This window comes from Sparus aurata, chromosome 24, assembly GCF_900880675.1.
Source record: "Sparus aurata chromosome 24, fSpaAur1.1, whole genome shotgun sequence".
Lineage (NCBI taxonomy): Eukaryota > Metazoa > Chordata > Actinopteri > Spariformes > Sparidae > Sparus > Sparus aurata.
Window position 1 is genome coordinate 13,140,197 of NC_044210.1, and position 18,793 is coordinate 13,158,989.

The 18,793-nt window shown below is 43.3% G+C and overlaps 2 protein-coding genes, 1 long non-coding RNA gene and 5 other non-coding genes across 9 annotated transcripts; 1 reads left to right on the top strand and 7 right to left on the bottom strand.

Moving 5' to 3' along the window:
• Nucleotides 1-608: 608 nt before the first annotated feature.
• pwp2h (PWP2 small subunit processome component) lies at nucleotides 609-6,926 on the bottom strand. The gene is made up of 21 exons (XM_030410404.1): nucleotides 6,739-6,926; nucleotides 6,124-6,236; nucleotides 5,936-6,030; nucleotides 5,746-5,845; nucleotides 5,458-5,601; nucleotides 4,982-5,117; nucleotides 4,649-4,884; nucleotides 3,991-4,134; nucleotides 3,830-3,900; nucleotides 3,613-3,749; nucleotides 3,314-3,462; nucleotides 3,072-3,219; nucleotides 2,829-2,979; nucleotides 2,530-2,710; nucleotides 2,295-2,442; nucleotides 2,077-2,185; nucleotides 1,807-1,872; nucleotides 1,369-1,587; nucleotides 1,128-1,278; nucleotides 970-1,044; nucleotides 609-884 (listed from the first exon to the last, which is right to left on the bottom strand). Exons 1-21 carry the CDS (start codon nucleotides 6,754-6,756, stop codon nucleotides 710-712), a joined length of 2,766 nt encoding a protein of 921 aa, XP_030266264.1. The 5' UTR covers nucleotides 6,757-6,926; the 3' UTR covers nucleotides 609-709.
• On the top strand, nucleotides 6,854-14,991 carry LOC115577363 (uncharacterized). 2 transcript variants are annotated; one of them, XR_003983092.1, is made up of 4 exons: nucleotides 6,854-6,985; nucleotides 7,070-7,281; nucleotides 13,649-13,769; nucleotides 14,696-14,991. It is a non-coding gene; the product is annotated as an uncharacterized LOC115577363 (long non-coding RNA). The 2 variants fall into 2 exon arrangements; XR_003983091.1 differs by lacking the exon at nucleotides 14,696-14,991 and having other exon boundaries at nucleotides 13,649-14,022.
• pjvk (pejvakin) lies at nucleotides 8,805-15,912 on the bottom strand. The gene is made up of 6 exons (XM_030410405.1): nucleotides 15,600-15,912; nucleotides 14,749-14,944; nucleotides 13,638-13,779; nucleotides 13,332-13,449; nucleotides 9,343-9,486; nucleotides 8,805-9,269 (listed from the first exon to the last, which is right to left on the bottom strand). The coding sequence occupies exons 1-6, from the start codon at nucleotides 15,808-15,810 to the stop codon at nucleotides 8,968-8,970; spliced, it is 1,113 nt and encodes a 370-aa protein (XP_030266265.1). The 5' UTR covers nucleotides 15,811-15,912; the 3' UTR covers nucleotides 8,805-8,967.
• Nucleotides 10,197-10,269, bottom strand: trnar-ucg (transfer RNA arginine (anticodon UCG)). The gene has a single exon. It is a non-coding gene; the product is annotated as a tRNA-Arg (tRNA).
• trnai-aau (transfer RNA isoleucine (anticodon AAU)) lies at nucleotides 10,474-10,547 on the bottom strand. The gene has a single exon. It is a non-coding gene; the product is annotated as a tRNA-Ile (tRNA).
• On the bottom strand, nucleotides 10,866-10,938 carry trnar-ucg (transfer RNA arginine (anticodon UCG)). Its single transcript has one exon. It is a non-coding gene; the product is annotated as a tRNA-Arg (tRNA).
• trnai-aau (transfer RNA isoleucine (anticodon AAU)) lies at nucleotides 11,143-11,216 on the bottom strand. The gene has a single exon. It is a non-coding gene; the product is annotated as a tRNA-Ile (tRNA).
• trnai-aau (transfer RNA isoleucine (anticodon AAU)) lies at nucleotides 12,502-12,575 on the bottom strand. Its single transcript has one exon. It is a non-coding gene; the product is annotated as a tRNA-Ile (tRNA).
• Nucleotides 15,913-18,793: the final 2,881 nt, after the last annotated feature.

Below are 18,793 nucleotides of genomic sequence, written 5' to 3' on the forward strand. Positions count from 1 at the left end.
TCATTAAGAGTACTTTACATATGTTTATGCCTAAAATTTACATAGATTAAGAATCAAAAACTGAACAATTAACCACTTTTTAGGAGGTGAAAGCCTGGAAATCACATTTCAGATCCATCTAGGAGATGCACAGGTCAGTTACAATTGACATTGCAATAGTTACTGACTTAAGTGTCATTTTCAAAGGTGCATTAATAGCACCAAATGTTAAGTAAATACTTTGTGTAGCCACCTTCAGAGAAAAAACATGGTCAAAAGCTTGTTTTTGCAGCTCAGCTCAACCTTTTTTGTTGCCAACTGTGTCGTGGATTAGATTTTCTACATTTCTCAATAAAAACGTTCAATTTCACATCGTTTCAGACCATCACTAAGACTATATCAGTCTTTAAAAGTTGAAATAGCTGGAGCAGATAACACCAAGCACCCAAAAAAACTTCATGATAAAACTTGCAAAATAAGTTCAGTAAGCAGTCTGTCAGTTAATTCATTTTAAAACCATCTATAATGCTGCTGCAGCGTGCTGCCCAAATTGTCTTATAATTCTTGATGTAATGGTAAACAACCCTGACCAGCATTCAATGCAGGTGAAATAAAAAGGTACAAACATGCACAATTACATGTATTTAATTAAAAAACAGTTTACAATCAAAATGTTTTCTTAAGTACAAACATATATGCTTTTACAGTCCACCATTATTCTTCTCTGAGGCTACAGAACCATGTCTGCTCCCTCAATAGAGGCCTCGCTCATCCCCTCAGACAGCTCCTCCTCCTCCTCATCATCATCCTCCTCCACGCCCTCGTCCTCCTCAGCTGCTCTCTTGATGCCCCTCTGCTTCGACAGAGCCACGGCGTAACGAATGTTGTACTTGTTAAAGTCACACCTGTGCAAAGAAATCACACATTTTTGATCAGAAATTTGGTTTGAAGTTGTTTGTGAGGGATCACTGAGGTCAAACGCTGACTTACAGTTTTGAGAGGCTGTCAAAGTGTCTCTGGATGCTCTTCTGCAGCGCCTGGAGCGTCGGCAGTATGGCTCCTGACCTGCACCACGCAAAGATAATCAGGTCAGTCACGAATATACTGAGACATGGTGAATAAACAGTCGTAAGGGAGAAGGTGCACACCTGTTCTTGAGTTTCTGTCCGTGCAGCATGAGCAGATTCTGAGCCCACGTCATGTAGAACTGCAGGTGACCCGACTTCTCCAAACACGCCGCCACGAAGCCCAGAAGCTTCTCCACGTAGATGTCAGGAAGAGAGGCGCAAACTACAGGAACTGGAACGACAAGCGCAAAAATCCAGATCAGCCACGTATTCAATTCACAGCCGTTAGTTTTATATTCAGTGTGTTGTGAGATTCACTCACTCTCCTCGTGTGGCACCGTTTCCAGCACTTCCTGCTTGAGGGCTTTTTCGTTCAGTCTGAACGCCAAGACGATGGCCGACGTCCAGTCCTTTAACCGCAGCTGCTTACGTATGCTGGCCGGCGTCACGTCCAGGTCCAGGTCGTAGGGGTCAAAGACCAGAGTGCTGTCGAGGGAGTAGACCAGCAGGCCCTCGGTGGTGGTGGCCGACCAGCTGCGACCTGAGAGAACATGGAACCACTTTATATCATCGCAGTCCTCTTATTTAAACTACAACTGTTTAATGTTAAAAGTATGATAAAGTGGATCTGCATCGAAATCAGCAGGAGGCAAGCTAGTTAGCTGTTAGCAACCAATGGATCTAACGCAGCTAACGCCTAACAAAGCTAATACAGCTAAAAGAACCAAGAGTTAATACTTCAGCTGCTTCTGTCACCTACCAGTCGGGGAGAACCGCAGCGACGTCACTCTGATCTCTGGCTTGAAGTGTCGAGAACTCATATCACCTGTAAACATACGCAGAAAAAGACGGTGAAGAACTACAGAGAATAAAGTCAGAGAACGAGGGGAACGTGACAGGAAGTCATCAAGAAACAAAGCCTGCCTGAAGTTTAGACCTTTCTGTTGAAAACCAAGCCCGGCGTTCCACCACTGCTAATTTCTTAATGTCCATCTGGTATCTGGTTTAAGTGTTGGAGTGAGCGTCATACCTCTCCTGACTCCAGGGAGGCTGATGTTGACTCCGTCTCCATCTCCAGCTCCTTCGTCCACCAGAGCCAGGCTGCCGAACTCCGTCATCTTCCGTCGGTCCAGGAACTCCTGCAGGTAACGCAGGACCACAACATGAATCAGACAGCCGGACTTGCACGCCGACTTACACACCAATGTCCAGTTACAGGTTGTGACCGAGCTGAAGACGGGACCGTACCTCCATGGCGTCAAAAGACAGGTTACAGGAGATCTCAAACTTCTTCATGAGCATCTGCTCCTTCACGTTGTAGATGCAGACGAACTTGGACTGTCCTCCCGCCAGCATCGACTCCCCGTCCGCAGAGTAGCACAGTGAAGTGAACGACCTGGAGCATAAAATACAGCCTGAATCGATGCCCACAAAGAGTCATCACATAAAACCAAAAGGGAGTAACTCCAGTTCTCTCACTCACTTGCCCTTCGCCGACTGCTTGGCTGTGATTTTATCGGTCTCTTTGCGACCCGTCTCCAGGTCATGGCGTCCGGCCACCGAGCCGGTCTGTGTGGCGGTCTGTGGGTTCCAGAAAGAGATCTCACCGTTCAGAGTGGCCACAGCCAACTCCTGACCGTCAGGGCGGTACGTCACCGACAAACCTGAGGGAAAAAACACAAAAAACACATTAGGTTTAATTCCTTAACCCTCCATAATTAAAATCATTTCAGTAATGTCAGGTTATATCAACAAACAGATTAGTTAAGGATCGGCGTTTACCATCAGAGCTGAGGGGAAGTGTCTCTTTGACCTGCCAGCTGTCCAACATGTCCCACAGCCGGACGGTGCGATCCCACGAGGCGCTGGCCAGGATGGACTGAACCGGACTGAAACACAGGCAGCTGACCGGACCCTCGTGGCCGCCGAGGACCTGGTGGATCACAGGAAGAAGAACATTTTTATCATATTTCACCGGAGCAATACGCATATTTTTGCTACTAATAAATGTAGTTCTGATCCTACCTCCAGCAGTCGGCCCGTCTGCATGGACCACAGGAAGATCTCAAAGGAGTCCTGAGCTCCGGCGCTCACCAGCTCTCCGCTGACATCTACTGCCAGGCAGGAGAACTGCGCCGGCCGGGGTGAGGTGAACGTCCTGAAGTTTCTGTACCTGTAATCAACAAAAAGACACACATACGGTTCACGCTCACGCACATTGATATTCTCCGTGGCTGCTCAGCCTTCACCTCTTCTCTACAAGTCACCTGTGCAGGTCGAACGCTCTGACCGTGCCGTCCAGCGAAGCGCTGACGATGACGAAGCCGCTGGAGGTGAAGGTGACGTTGCTGACGCTGCTGGTGTGTTCGGTGAAGGTGACGAAGCAGAGGCCGCTGTTGGTGTTCCACACTTTGACCTGTGGAGGAAAAACACAGTATGATCTCTGACACAGATACTTTCAGGAAACAGCAACAAATCTGCACTGGTCACCATTTACTGTTTTTGAGGGTTTTACAAAAACTGGTTTGGTGTCAATAGCGTGCAGTGTAAAGTATTTAACACTCACTTTTCCATCGTCGCCTCCTGTGGCGATGTACTGTCCGTCTGGCGAGTAAGCCAGAGACGCCATGTTGTTGAAGTGTCCCTGCTGCTTGAAGACGTAGGACTCGCTCTGCCACTCCCACACCAGCAGCTGACCCATCCCTGAAACAACACTTACATTAAAAAAACAACAAAAACAAAAACAAACAACCAACACAAATACACACGGAAGACATTCTTACCCGAGCACCCAAAGCCGATCCAGTCTCCAGAGCTGTTTATAGACGCTGACGTGATCCTCTGGTCTGAAATACTGGAAGGACGAACATTCAAATAATATTATTTAAATGGGAAACCAATCATTTAAAAAAAATATTCAACAGCAAGTTAACGTTTCTCTCACCTGAGGGAGTGAATGAGGTTAAACTCCGGCAGCTCGTGCAGGTGGAAGATTCCTGACGCGAAACCCGTGACGAGGATGTGAGTGGGCTTGTGGTAGGCGGCCGCTGTCAGGTTGTTAAAATCCCCCTCTTTGTTAAAGAAGTGTCTACAAGAGCAGGAAAAAAATAATATATAGATAATAAATAAGAAAGTTAAGCTGCAGAAGTCAAAAGGCAATTTAAAATCAAAGCCGATGTCTTTTGTATCGACTTAAAACTCGGCACTTGGGCGGCATTTTCTGTCGTCATTTGGTCTTTATCTCCGCTCTGCACCTTGTTGGTGACGACATCTTTGAAGGTGTAATTAAAAAGAAAAAAATTGACTACAAGAACTCTGGCTCAAGCGCACAGTACCAGCTGATTTTCATTACGAATGCTGATGCCGCGATTACAGTTTTAGAGCAGCCAAGGGACGTTTAAAGCTGCAGGTTTGGGAAGCCAAAAGCTTAATGGAGAGCAGGACGGCTGCCACTCAGAGTGTCAAGAGTACGGTGGTTTTTGGAAGGACTCCTGAATGTAAAGAACGACTCTGACTGAGAGCTCAGAGGGAAAACAAGACAAAACGAAAACACAACTAAATACAACTTAATATGACAGGTAATAAACGATGTCATCTCTTACTTGCTCTTCTGTTTGTATCGAACATTTTTGGTCTTCTCCCCTTTGGGAGCTTCAACTTTCCCTCTGATGACCTCTCCCTCCTCTCCCTCCATCTTTTCCTCCTCATCCTCCTCCTCCTCTTCGTCCCCCTGCCTCGGGGTCTTGGGTTTCTCCCGGGTCTTCGTCAGGACGAGGCCGTCCAGCTCGGTGTCGCTCTCCCAGACACACAACGTCCCGTCCTGGCTAACCGTGTACAACTAACAACACAGGGAAAAAATGAATAAACAAACACTGTTTTTGACTTTTCTTGTGCGAAGCCTAAAGCACATTAGTGGAAAACGAAATTAAACTCACATCCAGGCTGTCCTTCTCAAAGAAACAGCCCACGATGACATCCTTGTGTCCACCCAGGGAGTAGTAAATAAGGTTGGCCCAGCGCTCTGCGCCAAACACCCACGTTGACATGTCCTTGCTGCCCACAACGAAGCACCTGAAGGAAAATGTCACGACAATAATGTAACCGTATGCTCTTGATTGTTCTTGTAAACTTAGGACTTCATTGAAATGTCAAATCGCTGGTCCTTCAGTAGTGTAACATAGCGTATTCTAGTTGACAACAAGTACAGAAGAGTCACCTTTAAATGGATAAAAATGCATAATCAAATGCAGTTTGATAAGCCGAACTTAAGTGTGAATGCCAACACACCACAACAAAAAAGTATTTAATGTGCTACATGAGTTTTACCTTCATCTATATGTAATGACATTAAATTGACCATTTTTCGAATGAAGTTTGGTGCGACAGATCGATGTAAACAAATTGTACTCACTTGGAGTCGTCTGTCCAGTCGATGCAGGTGGTTTCATCGTAGGGACCGTAGTAGCTCTTGTCCAACACGAAGGCGTTAAACTCGCGCTTCTTTCCAGGAGCGTGGTACATCAGAGCGACGTTCTCCTTCGTGACAACAAACTTCCTGAAAAGGAAAAATACACCTGAGGTTATTTCACCTGTCGAGGCTCCTAAAAAGTGACAATTCAGTGCTTTTCTTTGCCATAAATGACAGTAAATTAAATATATTTAGGGACTGTTTTGTGAGAGGTTACTGAGACTTAATTACCTGCCGTCAGGTGAGAAGCGGATGCTGTTGACAGGCTTGTGAAAGTGGAAATGATGAAGAACTGCTCGTGTGATGAGACTGACCAACAAAGCTGCACCATCTGTTCGACACAAACACAGAAGTAATTTAGATTTTGGATGTTTTTGTTGCAGCCAGACTCTTAAACCTGCAGATTAGTGGAACTTCTCACCTTCATCTACCACGATTGCTAAATTCCCATCAGGTGAGAGACCCACACATGTTATGTTTTTAGTGGTGGAGAGAGGTAGAGTCTCGGATGTGTTGCTGGAGGACAGAAGGACAGAAATCAGTGTTTGTTTGTTTTTTGCTTTTGCTTTTAATGACAGTAAATTTGGCATTAATTATCATATGGCTTACTTTTTCAGATCGAAGATAGAGACTCTGTTTCCAACCGGACTGATTACAGCGTTGCCATCTTTGGAGAAACTCAGATTTCCCTGACGATAGACAGCTCCGAGCAGATTGGAAAACTACAGTAAAGATAAAGAAAAAAACATTTTATAGCACTCATATGTTCTTGTTATCAGATGGGGAGGGAACGTTTTGAACTGCATTCAAAAATGTCTGTATTTTGAAGTGGTTTGCTTACAAGCCGGTGTACACACAGTGAATACAATGATTCAACCACTTTACAACAGAACTGTAACATATTGTGTCAAACGTCCTTAAAATATGAATGATTTTAGTGTAAAACAATAAAAGATTAGCCCATTTTAGAATGGTAAACCTATGTGAAGAAGTGCAGTTTGGTGTCATACATGTTAGCCGAATATGAGTTTGAACAGAAACACGTCTTAACAAATAGTGATAAATGTGCTCTGCGGCTTTTTGGCTTTAAACGACACGTGATGACAAATTATGTTCAAAACTTTTTGAATGAAGTTTGGCGTGACGTTCTCTCTCAACACGAGCCGCAGATCGATGATGCTAACAGTGCTACAGTAGCAAGTAAGCTAGCAGCGACGTACTTACCCTATAAGCAAACTTCATTTCGGCGAGTATTCCTTAAAATCCACGCATTTATCTTCTTTTTAATTCTTTGTATATCTCCTTAAAGGGTTTATATGACACATGCTTCTTCCTGCACCGCTACGCCACACGTGTTTGCATTTTGTTGACACTTGACACATCCGGTTTGAGGGGAGTCGAGCTCAAACCACTGCGCCCTCTGGCGACAGGGAGGGTGACAGCATGGCACTTAAAGTAGCAGCTATAGTCTGTAAGTATTTTTTGTTATATTTGCTAAAATTGTCATTATGATCTGACAGTATAAAAGGATGCAGGTCTGCTCTTACCTGGTCAGATACGTTCCAAACAGTACAATGGAGGAGAACAGACAACAACAACAGAGCCGAAGAATGCCCCACCATTTCCCACGTAAAAGAGAAGAAATAAGAAGACTGACGATGAAAAGCAGTGTCAAAAGAAAGAAGTCGATCGAGCCAGAGAGAAAACATCATTTCAGAGTTGGAGGGAGATGCGGGATTTAGAGTTTGCTGCTTTTCTGCTGGACAAGTAAGGACCCCTGCTTGATATATCGATATGTTTCATTCTATGTTTTAACCACAAGGCTATGGTGGCAGCGGTTACAGTAATACTGGCAATAGAGCATGTGGCCGTATGATGTTGCAGTCAATCTCGCTTGTTAGCTTGTATGCTAACTCCGGTGTTTAGCTCTGTCTTTATGGCTACTGGTTAGCAAAAGTGTATTTCAAGTGACTGGGCAGTTAGTTTGTGTTCAGTACGCTCTGGAGTGGTTGAACTGGTTTAGAGAAATAACGTTACGTATGCTTCAGAAAGGCAGCATGAAGTTGCACAAGGTAATGATTACCAGGTAACTCTGTGTACCACAATATGAGGAATATTGTTTGTTACTCGGGATAGCTACAGTGATCGGCATGAAGTACTCGTCATTGTAATTAAGTTGTATTGGTCAGAAAGAGAACAGTCAGGGCTTATGTTGTTGTGTTGTCAGGCGTCCTCTGTTACCACGGTTACCAAGCCTGGTGCACACTGCAGGTTCCACTGTGGGGAGGAAAGGCAGGGCTGCAGGCAGCAGAGAGGAAGAAGGAGGGTAGTGTTTAGCTAGCATAAAAAGCTAAATGCAGCATGGATGTTCTCATAGAAAGTAAAGCAGCTTGATTTGTGTCAAACCTGTTATTGCAAAAAAAAAAAAAAATGTTTCAGTATTTTTATAGTGTTGGAACCTTGAATTAAAAAAAACTATTTTAACAGCAATTATGTAACTTCTATGTAACAATGTAACTTCTAAACTGCCTTTCTTGGTCTGGCATGATTGCAAGCTTGCTGTGGCTAAAGCTAGCTAGATGTTTTCCCACTGACATTAAAGTTTCTGTGTGTAGGATTTATTGGTATCTAGAATTGTGATTGCAGATCGCAACCAACAAAAATCCCCCTCGCTTCACCCTCCTTTCTCTTATGGTGGTCGCTAAAAATGCATAAAGTGCTACTATAGAAAGCATTAGCTCATTCTAAGCAAAAAAAAAAAAAAAACAGCCATTCTTAGTTTCAGGTGATTGTATACGGTTAAAAAGATAATTGTGCTAACTTTATCTGTTTTTGCTCCTGTTCTGCTAAATTTTATCATATCTTTAAAGCAAACAACTCACAGGAAATTGAGGAAAATGAATTGAGACATTTTCCTGTAATTGCCTCCTGTAGCCCGTAGTGGCCACTGTTTAGCATATTCTCGATATAAATCTTTTTGAAGGTAATAAAAGTGGTAAGAGCTATTTACTAGCATATGTAACTTCTGTATATACACACGAGACACAGTGAAAATAAAAACAACCCTACTCAAACTGAATGACACACTTGGAACAAAACTAAACCAGGCCACCGTCGGCCTTCACACGATCCCACTGGCCCATTATCATCCAATACCCCTGCTGAATAATTCAGCATCTGACAGCTACAGTACAGTGCACGTGTAGACATGGGCCTGAGCCAATAAACTGAAAACGACACTGAACATTACACCCAGAGTGAGAGAAAACATCAGGTTTATTTTTGCATCTTTTACTGGAACAGTTAGGTGTTGGCTGAGGTGTAGTGATTCAGTACTAAGTCCAGTTTTCATGACTTTTATTTTAAAATCACACCTCATAAAACAGCTTGGTAAACACTTACACTTGTAGTATCTTGCACCAACAAAGCAAAGTTTTTCATTACTTCTTTTCTTCACCTCAGCGTTTTGTGCCAGAGGTCAAAACAAGGCACCACATGCAGCCGGACGTATTTCTGTCCCCCAGTTGAGCACTCCACACAGCCGTAAACAGTCTCCCTCTTCTGATTTCCCATGCCGCAGAGTGCACAGGGCCCTTTTGGGATGTTGTGTTTGAGGAGGTTGACCCGTGTGTGAGAGCTTTCCCTCAGGTACGCCGTAGACACGTCTGTCATGCTGGCAGCTTTCTCATAGTAGTCGGTCACCATGTCATCCATGTAGGTGTCGGAGTGGGTGAGCTCCTCAAATGTCCGGTTTTCTGGAGTAAACAAAAATTAAAATGTGGCAAAAGTTGAGGCATTTTCATGATGTGGCAGGGATTGAAAGAGTACCTGCTCTGAAGGGGTTTCCGTAGACAATTCCAGACAGGAAGCGGCGCAGTCGACCCATTGAGAAGTGACCGATGAAGCCGCCGATCTGCTCTCTGATCTGCTCACGCTCAAACCCTCCCTGGGACTCTGGAGCTACACAAATATCTGACAAAGAAGAAAAAAATCTTATTTCAGAAAACGGATCTTGTCTTGACCAGAGGTTGACATCATGTCAGCTAATAGATACTGAAAATCAAATTACTGTTTGATACTATGATGGCAACACCCAACCATCATAAATGCTGTAATGAGCAGTATGGGGATTGAACCAATGACCTTAGCATTATTAGCAGCATGCTCTAATCAGCTATTCTAATCTAGCATGACATCTGAGGAGGTTTAAAGTTGCCTTGAGTGAGCTGAAATACTGTTGACAATTTACTACTGTACTGTCTACTACCTCAAACTTGAAAACCTCGAATGGAGAGGTTTATAAAGTCTTTTGACAAAGTGATTAACTTGGAGTGCTAAAAACACAGACTTCATCATCAACAACTGTTAACCTGGGGTTCACTTTGGATGCCAAGTCAATGACAATGTGCTGTCATTATGATTGAAGTGGGTTAGGGTTAGAGGGATGTCCACAGTGTTGAAAAATGTGAGGGCTCCATTCTGGACATAGTGTTTTGGTTGTGACAGCCTTGCAGTTAGCTTCTTTGGACAGCAATTAGCTAGAATGGCAGACCTCATGCTCAAGGTCTCCATAACTCCTGTCTGTGCAGAACAAAAGGTTCTCGACTGTGACGTTCCAAGGTGATAGGTGATAGTCGCCCTGGCCTCATCGGCCTTGTTGCATCAAGTCGGAATGAGGATTCCAACCACGAAGGGACTCCAACCCTCAATCTTCTGATCCGAAGTCAGACGCCTTCTCCATTAGGCCACGTGGTCACCTTCTTGCTTGTGTTCTCCTTATTTCCTGACGTGTCTGTGGTAGTCACAGACTTCATCATCAACAACCATGAACCTGGGGTTCACTTTGGATGCCAAGTCAACGACGATGTGCCGTCATTGTGAGTGAAGTCGTTGATCTCCTCCTAACTTACTCACCAGCAGAGGTATGGCCACAGTGTAAGTCAGCTAAATTGAAAGTACTGGCCAGTATGGGGGTCGAACCCATGACCTTGGCGTTATTAGCACCACGCTCTAACCAGCTGAGCTAACCGGCCATGTGATGAGGTGTTCCTGTCAACGTTTTCCGAAAAGTTTGTCCGCCACAGAAGTGAAAATGAGGGCTCCATTTTAGACATAGCGTTTTTGTTGTGACGGCCTTGCAGTTGGCTTCTTTGGAGAGCAATTAGCTTCAATGGCAGGCCTCATGCTTTGCATGTGAAATTAAGTGGGACTCATTTTCAAGGTCCCCATAGCTCCTTTCGGTGCCGAACAAAAAGTTCTCAACTGTGACTTTCCAAGGTGATACTATAGCTGGTCCCCTTGGTTGAGATGGGAATCAGCTGCCTTGTTGCATGAAGTCGGAATGAGGATTCCAACCACGAAGGGACTCGAACCCTCAATCTTCTGATCCGAAGTCAGACGCCTTGTCCATTAGGCCACGTGGTCACCTTCTCGTAGCTGTTCTCCTTTATTTCCGAGGTGCCTGTTGTTGTCACAGACTTCATCATGAACAATCGTCACCCTGGGGTTCACTTTGGATGCTGAGTCAACAGCGATGTGCCATCATGGCGGGTGAAGTTGTTGATCACCTCCTAACTTACTTACCAGCAGAGGTATGGCCACCGTGTAAGTCAGCTAAATTGAAAGTACTGGCCAGTATGGGGGTCGAACCCATGACCTTGGCGTTATTAGCACCACGCTCTAACCAGCTGAGCTAACCGGCCATGCGATGAGCTGTTTCTGTCAACATTTTCTGAAAAGTTTGTCCGCGACAGAAGTGGAAATGAGGTCTCCGTTTTGGACATAGTGTTTCTGTTGTGACGGCCTTGCAGTTAGCTTCTTTGGAGGGCAATTAGCTGAAATAGTAGACCTCATGCTTTGCATGTGAGATTAAGTGGACCTCATTTTCAAGGTCTCCATAGCTCCTTTCTGTGGAGAATTAAATATTATTGACTGAGGCGTGCATCAAGTCTGAATGAGAATTCCAATCACGAACTTTCTGACCCAAAGTCAGACAACTTGGCCATTAGACAACTGGTATTATCATGAAACTCAGGTGCATTTAGGATGGCAAGTCAACATTGATCTGGCATCATTGTGGGTGACGTTGTTGAGCACCTCCTAGCTCTCATACAGTTAGCCACCTAAATTGAAATCACTGGCCAGTATGGGGGTCGAACCCATGACCTTCAAACACATTTTTAAATACTAACCCTCAACTTTCATCCTGATAAACTTATCTCCAGTTCCTTGAGAGTAGATATCGTTGTAGTATTAATACTCCTCATATGTAAGATAAGATATGTGAGGAGTGTTGAGGAGCCTCAGGTGTTAACCACAACTGATGCACCCACAACTTTTCATGTGGCACAGTTTTCAACCATAAAGGGATTGAAGCCTTAAATCTTCACAATAATCATACGCCTCATCCTTTAAGTGCCACCGTCGACTTTAATCACTCTCTTTGTTTGTAGTAGATTAAAGTCAGAGTCAGCAAAACTGTGGAAAGCAGAACAATTTCACTCAAAGGTGAAGTTTCTAATTTCAGCACTTCAGCGTTTTGTGCCAGAGGTCAAAACAAGGCACCACATGCAGCCGGACGTATTTCTGTCCCCCAGTTGAGCACTCCACACAGCCGTAAACAGTCTCCCTCTTCTGATTTCCCATGCCGCAGAGTGCACAGGGCCCTTTTGGGATGTTGTGTTTGAGGAGGTTGACCCGTGTGTGAGAGCTTTCCCTCAGGTACGCCGTAGACACGTCTGTCATGCTGGCAGCTTTCTCATAGTAGTCGGTCACCATGTCATCCATGTAGGTGTCGGAGTGGGTGAGCTCCTCAAATGTCCGGTTTTCTGGAGTAAACAAAAATTTAAAATGTGGCAAAAGTTGAGGCATTTTCATGATGTGGCAGGGATTGAAAGAGTATCATGGCGGGTGAAGTTGTTGATCACCTCCTAACTTACTTACCAGCAGAGGTATGGCCACCGTGTAAGTCAGCTAAATTGAAAGTACTGGCCAGTATGGGGGTCGAACCCATGACCTTGGCGTTATTAGCACCACGCTCTAACCAGCTGAGCTAACCGGCCATGCGATGAGCTGTTTCTGTCAACATTTTCTGAAAAGTTTGTCCGCGACAGAAGTGGAAATGAGGTCTCCGTTTTGGACATAGTGTTTCTGTTGTGACGGCCTTGCAGTTAGCTTCTTTGGAGGGCAATTAGCTGAAATAGTAGACCTCATGCTTTGCATGTGAGATTAAGTGGACCTCATTTTCAAGGTCTCCATAGCTCCTTTCTGTGGAGAATTAAATATTATTGACTGAGGCGTGCATCAAGTCTGAATGAGAATTCCAATCACGAACTTTCTGACCCAAAGTCAGACAACTTGGCCATTAGACAACTGGTATTATCATGAAACTCAGGTGCATTTAGGATGGCAAGTCAACATTGATCTGGCATCATTGTGGGTGACGTTGTGACATTTCAGCACTGAGACATTCATTTAGTCATTTTTATATTTTCAACCACATTCCCAAGGTATGTTAGCACCACACACAGACATCTGATGTTACCAGATGTGTCTGTGATACCAAGTAAAAATCAAAGAGGTTTAAAAACAACTGGAAACATGTCGTTTGTGGAGTCTTTCCCAGTAGCCTTGATGGGTCTCTCTGAACCACTGAAAGCTTTCTGACAATGTAGGAAACTCTTGTGGAAGTTAATCAATTTCGTAGATTTCAAGGAGCCTGATTCACTTTTATATTTTGCCACTTTCATTATCACAGTACAGTACAGTACAGTTTGAGGAGTTGAAAGCACGGTTAATGATGTTGGTATCCGTCTTACCAAGGCGTCCGTCTAGTCGAACAAACAGCTCACAGATGCTGAAGGCAATGGTGGTGTGAGCCGGGATGACGATGGCCTTGTCTCGACCCTTGGGATTTCTGCCATCGTCGATCTGAAACTGAAGCATTAACAGAAAAACAAGTCGCTAGAATAGTGTGTCAGAGAAACTGTTCATATTTAAAGCTATGGACCTTGACATTTTGTTGATTTTGGAGGCCCCCGGTGGACAAATGTTGTCATGTTTCCACCTTCAAAACTATGAAATATAATGTCAACATTAAATTAAATTGTTTATTTGTGTGTTACCCTCATTGTAGTGCCTCTCATCCCTGCGTGGACTGTCAAAGAGCACTGACGTGTGGTCCGGATGCTCTCCACAACAACACAAAGTATGCTGCGTCCGCTCTCCTTGGACTGACGGACCAGGCAGTGATCCAGGTCAACCTTCCTGAACAGAAATCAATAACAGTCTTACATAGTGATCTTTAGAGGTGCCATAACTTGACCTTTGTTAGCTTTATACTGCTCCTCTGCTAAGAGCTAAGCTAGCTGTCTCAAGCTTACAGAAAGCAAGTACTAGCACCACTAAACTCGCTAACACGTTACAAAAATATTAATGTTGTGACAGTTTTTGTAGCTACAGATTCATTAAATATTAACACCAGTGCCCGTTTTGGTGCTGGTAGGTGGATGTTGTTAGTTTCAAACAGAGCCAGGCTAGCTGCTCCTCAGCTAACTGGCTAAGCTATCTGTTTGCAAGTAAAGACGTAACAGTGCTACGACATTTTTACTGAACTCTTGTCAAGAAAGCTAACGTGTTAGTTGTTGAGCCCATATGTCATTTGTTTCATATCAGTTAAGCTAAACAGTATTTCCAACAGCTACTATAGACCTTAAAGTTTGCCACCTGTTAATGTCAAACGTCTATGTAACAATGCAAGACAATAAATGGACTCTATAGAGTCCATTTATTGTCTTGCATTGTCTTCATGTATGTAGCTCCTCTATGTATGCCAGTGTAGAATAACATATGATTTATTCATCTTTACGGGGAAAACCCTCATCTCACGTTCCCTCTGTCACATGGAGGTCAGAGGTCAGGTATCAACTTATAGCTGTTGTTAAGGAAAGCGAACATGAATTGAGATATAATGTCACATTTCTATGGAGATAAATAGATTTATGAGCTCATGACCGCTGACTCTTAAGATACTTATACCGGCGTCTCTCTTTTCAAAAAAGATAAATAATTAATCAAAAATAGATCATTTAACTTGGTTATTAATAAAACATCGCAGAGATGGCACTTATCTAATCTGCCTTAAGTGACACGATGATGATTATGTTGCTTTGACCTCCAGCAGATGAAGATAAGAGTGCACACTGAGCAGCTGTTAGCACTATCACGTCGTGTTACCTGGAGTTGAGTTCTCGCAGTAAGGTGGGCACCTCCAGCTCGTGTTTGGTCACGATGCCGAAGGAGGCTTTGACGGCCACAGAGTCTGACCCGCTGATGTTGAACCCCACGTCGTTGACGAGGTGGTTTCCTAATCGACCGTTGAGGGCTACGTCTGATTTGTCCTCGTAGTTGAGGAGCTGATAGGAAGACACGCCTGGCGCAAGTGAAACATAAGTACATTTATTAAAATAATGCACATTACAAGTGACTTAAGTAATTATTTAAATGCAAAACATATGAGTTTACTGATTATTGTGATTATTACAAGTTAAAATTAGGTCCAACAACAAATATTAAAGCAGTATTTTTCTGCATTTGAGTAGAAGAAGAAGAACATTTAGCCAATTATTGAATATTTTTTCTTAAGTTGCATTTTTAGCGCAGGACTTTCCCTGAAATGTAATCCAATCTTAAACGTGAATATAAATCCTATGGCTCAAAAACTTTTTTTCTGGGCTTGGAAGAGCTGTCGAAAGTTAAAGCAACTGACGTACACTGTTGCAGAGGCAGGCAGTAAAGTTCTGACTCACTGACTCACTGCTGATAGACTTGTTCGTGCTTTGCTTCATTTTAGTAGCCAGCTAATCTGGCTTACTGGCTAACCTTGCTAGTGAGATGCTAAAAACACACATTTTTTGTTGGTTTAAGGCGTTGCAAGGTGCAACTATAAAAAAAAAAACATTGAGTCGTATTTTCCGGACCTGAAGCTTCTTAAAGGCATAAAACTAAGAAAATTCTACATTCAAAGTCAAATTCAACCTCATTTACAGGTTGATCCTTTTTTTCCGACGTCTGTTTCATGACTTTACCTGCTGTAATCTCTTTCTCCCCTACCAGGATGTCTTTCAGTGAGAAGGGGGTCGAGGCGTACTTGGTCTTCTTCCAGAAGTGCCTCTTCCTCTTCCTCATGACCAGGCTGAGGGGCTGGTAGCGGTCGGCCTCACTCAGGCTCGGCACGGGGATCAACCTCCCCGTGTCTCCCACCTGCTTCACAAAGTTCTTAGTGGCTGCTGCGAACATTTCCAATGATGCATGAGTATCAAACCAGGTAAAAAAAAATATATATCTCCCTCTATTCAGAAATCACCTCCATCGTGTGTGGTGAGCTCAGAGCTGTTGAGCAATGACGGGGAGGTAATTCGGGAGTGTTCTTTCGGACTCGTGAAATGTTAAATAATGCAGGTGGTGCGTAAGGGAATACGGGACAAGGTGTGTGTTAACCTGATAGGTCACTGTAGGCCTGCAGCTTCCTGTCACATGGGAAATGGGGTGGAAAAAAGCTAATTATAGGATCATTGTCGTAGACGTTTCATCAGCATACATGACTCTTTTTTTTTTAACTGCTGACTAAAACTTGACCTATGATTAAAAGTCTTCATCTTGTCCTGAACATGTTTCCCTTCAACTAAAACATCTGTTTTGGCAACAAGCTTTTGTCTCAAAGCCTGAAAAAATGCTCTGGATTATTTTTTTTTTCGGGATGTCTCTGTGGTTTCTGTAAGATCTAATGTTTTTTCATGGCAGACCTTTTTTTAGTTTGGATAATGTCCACCTTCCTCCGCTCACAGTGTGTGTGTCCTGCGTGCTCTCGTGGGCCGATCTCTCCTGTGGTCGCGCTGCTGTCTAGTCTATACATCCCAAAATAACTTGCGAGTTGGAAAGGATTTGAATGCCACATGTAAGAAGCTTTAAAAGGAGCTGAGATCGGTTTTTAGTTTTCTATACGTTACACTCTGTAATTTTTTTACTGCTCGGTCCAAAAGAGGCATGATTTGAGGATATAAAAAAAAATACCTCATACTGCAATTTACACTTGCATGCAGCTCTGCCAGCTTTTTGAAATTACAGGAACAACTATCGTACATCGCAAGGGGTTGAATCTCAGTTTATGCATACCTCAGTTATACCTCAGTTCCTACCTACAGTTGTAGTACAACCTCACTTGGTTGTACTATGAAATACAGTAGGTGCAAATTGTAGCAGGTCAAACTCGAAGTTTCATCATTTTTTCCAGAGTTGCATACAAATGCAGTGAATTTCAAGTATTTCAAAAACGACTGAACAATTAATATTCCCAAGGAGGAGGAGCTCCAGTTTTTTGATTAATGTAAAATATGTGCCACCAAATCATATTTTTCAGACGTAAAGGAACGTGCTTGTTTGGTACAGACTGGCGAAAAATCTTTTTATAATTTTCAATAAAAGTTGAATGCAATAATTACCATTCCCACTAAAATCGTGACTTATATCTACCAAAATAAACAGTAGGAGTCTAGTTTTGATCAAACCAAGTATACAAGGGCCAGAATCACCTTCTGATACAGATACTCAATTACTGACCAACCCTTACAATTATTTTGACTTATTAGAATTAAGACTTATAGGTAGCATGGCTTAAATGCAGTGCTCTGTGACCATTTTTGTTTGCAACGTACCATTACCTACTCCCTCCTTGTGACGATATCCAGCCAGCATCACGTTTCCTATAAAAACGTATTTGAAATCACAAATTGTGTCGTCCTGTGTTTTCCCCATGGTATGTTTCTGGTTTTCCTGTTCCTCGTGGTTTTACTGGTTTGAACTTTTGCTTTTTCATTATACTACTGGTTTTTGTGGTTAAATAAAGCTCACTCCTCACCTTTTTACCAGAACATAACAAACATAATTTCAAAGAGAAATAGTTGCATAAATATAAACAATTTAGTTATTGATTGATTCGTGCAAACCAACCAACCTCAACTGTCCAAATATTGACCACCTCTTGATTGACTCCCAACTAAGAGTAATTTAAACGATAGTGGGAAAGTCTACAAATTAAATATTGAGAAATATTAAAAACCCCTTTGAATGAAGAAATGTGTCTTTTAGCATACAACTCATCAATTCAAACTGTTTTTATACAGAATAAGTCAAAGATGGTTGATGGTCAGAGTTTGCGGTGCAGCTATGATGATAAGAAAAGATACAAAACATGTATTCATCATTGTATAGAGCCGTACATCCCCTGACAGTACGTACTAATCCTTGTAAACTCTGAAAAGACTTGCTCAGTATTTCAAGAGGAGCTACACAAACACCGGCTGTCTCACTTTTTGCTGTGACACTCGTGACCTTTGGTTAAAAGGATATCTTCTGTAACCACCAGTTCATCACACTGCAGGAAAAAAAAGCTATGAATGTACAGAAGCTGAGCCCTCATCTGACGGAGGAACCGTCTTCCCATCTGCTTCAGGCTCTGTCCCCCGTGGTTCTGCCTCTTTAATGGGAAATCCGTCTGTTCTTCAAGCACCTGAAACACTTCCTGACCAAAGTTGTTCGGCAGGGGAAACAAGTGAAAATCCACCTCGTGCACTGACAGAAATGTGACTTTGAGGGCTTTACAACTCGACTCAAAATAAAAAAAACACTTGTTAGTAATACAGAGTAGGAAACAACAGCAGAGGAGTCGTGATGTTTGTTTAGTTCTCTGCCTCCGGGACGTCACCTCGGGGACCCACGATCTGCTCGACGCACCGTCTTGGCGGAGCTTCGCCCTGGAAAACACATCAGATGAATGTAACATGCACATTGTAAAGCGCTCAGGCTCGAGCAGTGAACAGATTTAGGTCAGCAAGTCAGATTTCAGGTAGACCGAAAAACAAACTGAGGGCTTCTTTATTTCAGGTACAACATCAATACATTACAAATTTGAAGACTTTATTAATACTTCATCATCCACAGTTGACATTGAGAAAGTCTCCAAAGCTGGAATAATGCTGCACGGGTTTGTTCGTATATGTTAGCATGTGTGTTTGCTTGCACAGGTTGGGGGTTTTGGTGATAAGCAGCAAACTTCCATAGAGCTTTCAGGCACAGTCGACACCGTCACCAGTCTTCCAGCAGCTTCTAATTCATCACCGGCTTGCTTTTCATTGGTTTTTGGTTGACTCTTGTCCATCCTGACCAATGTTCTCCCAGCAGCAGGTGATAGATTATGTTTTCGACCTGATGGTGGCAGCCACGC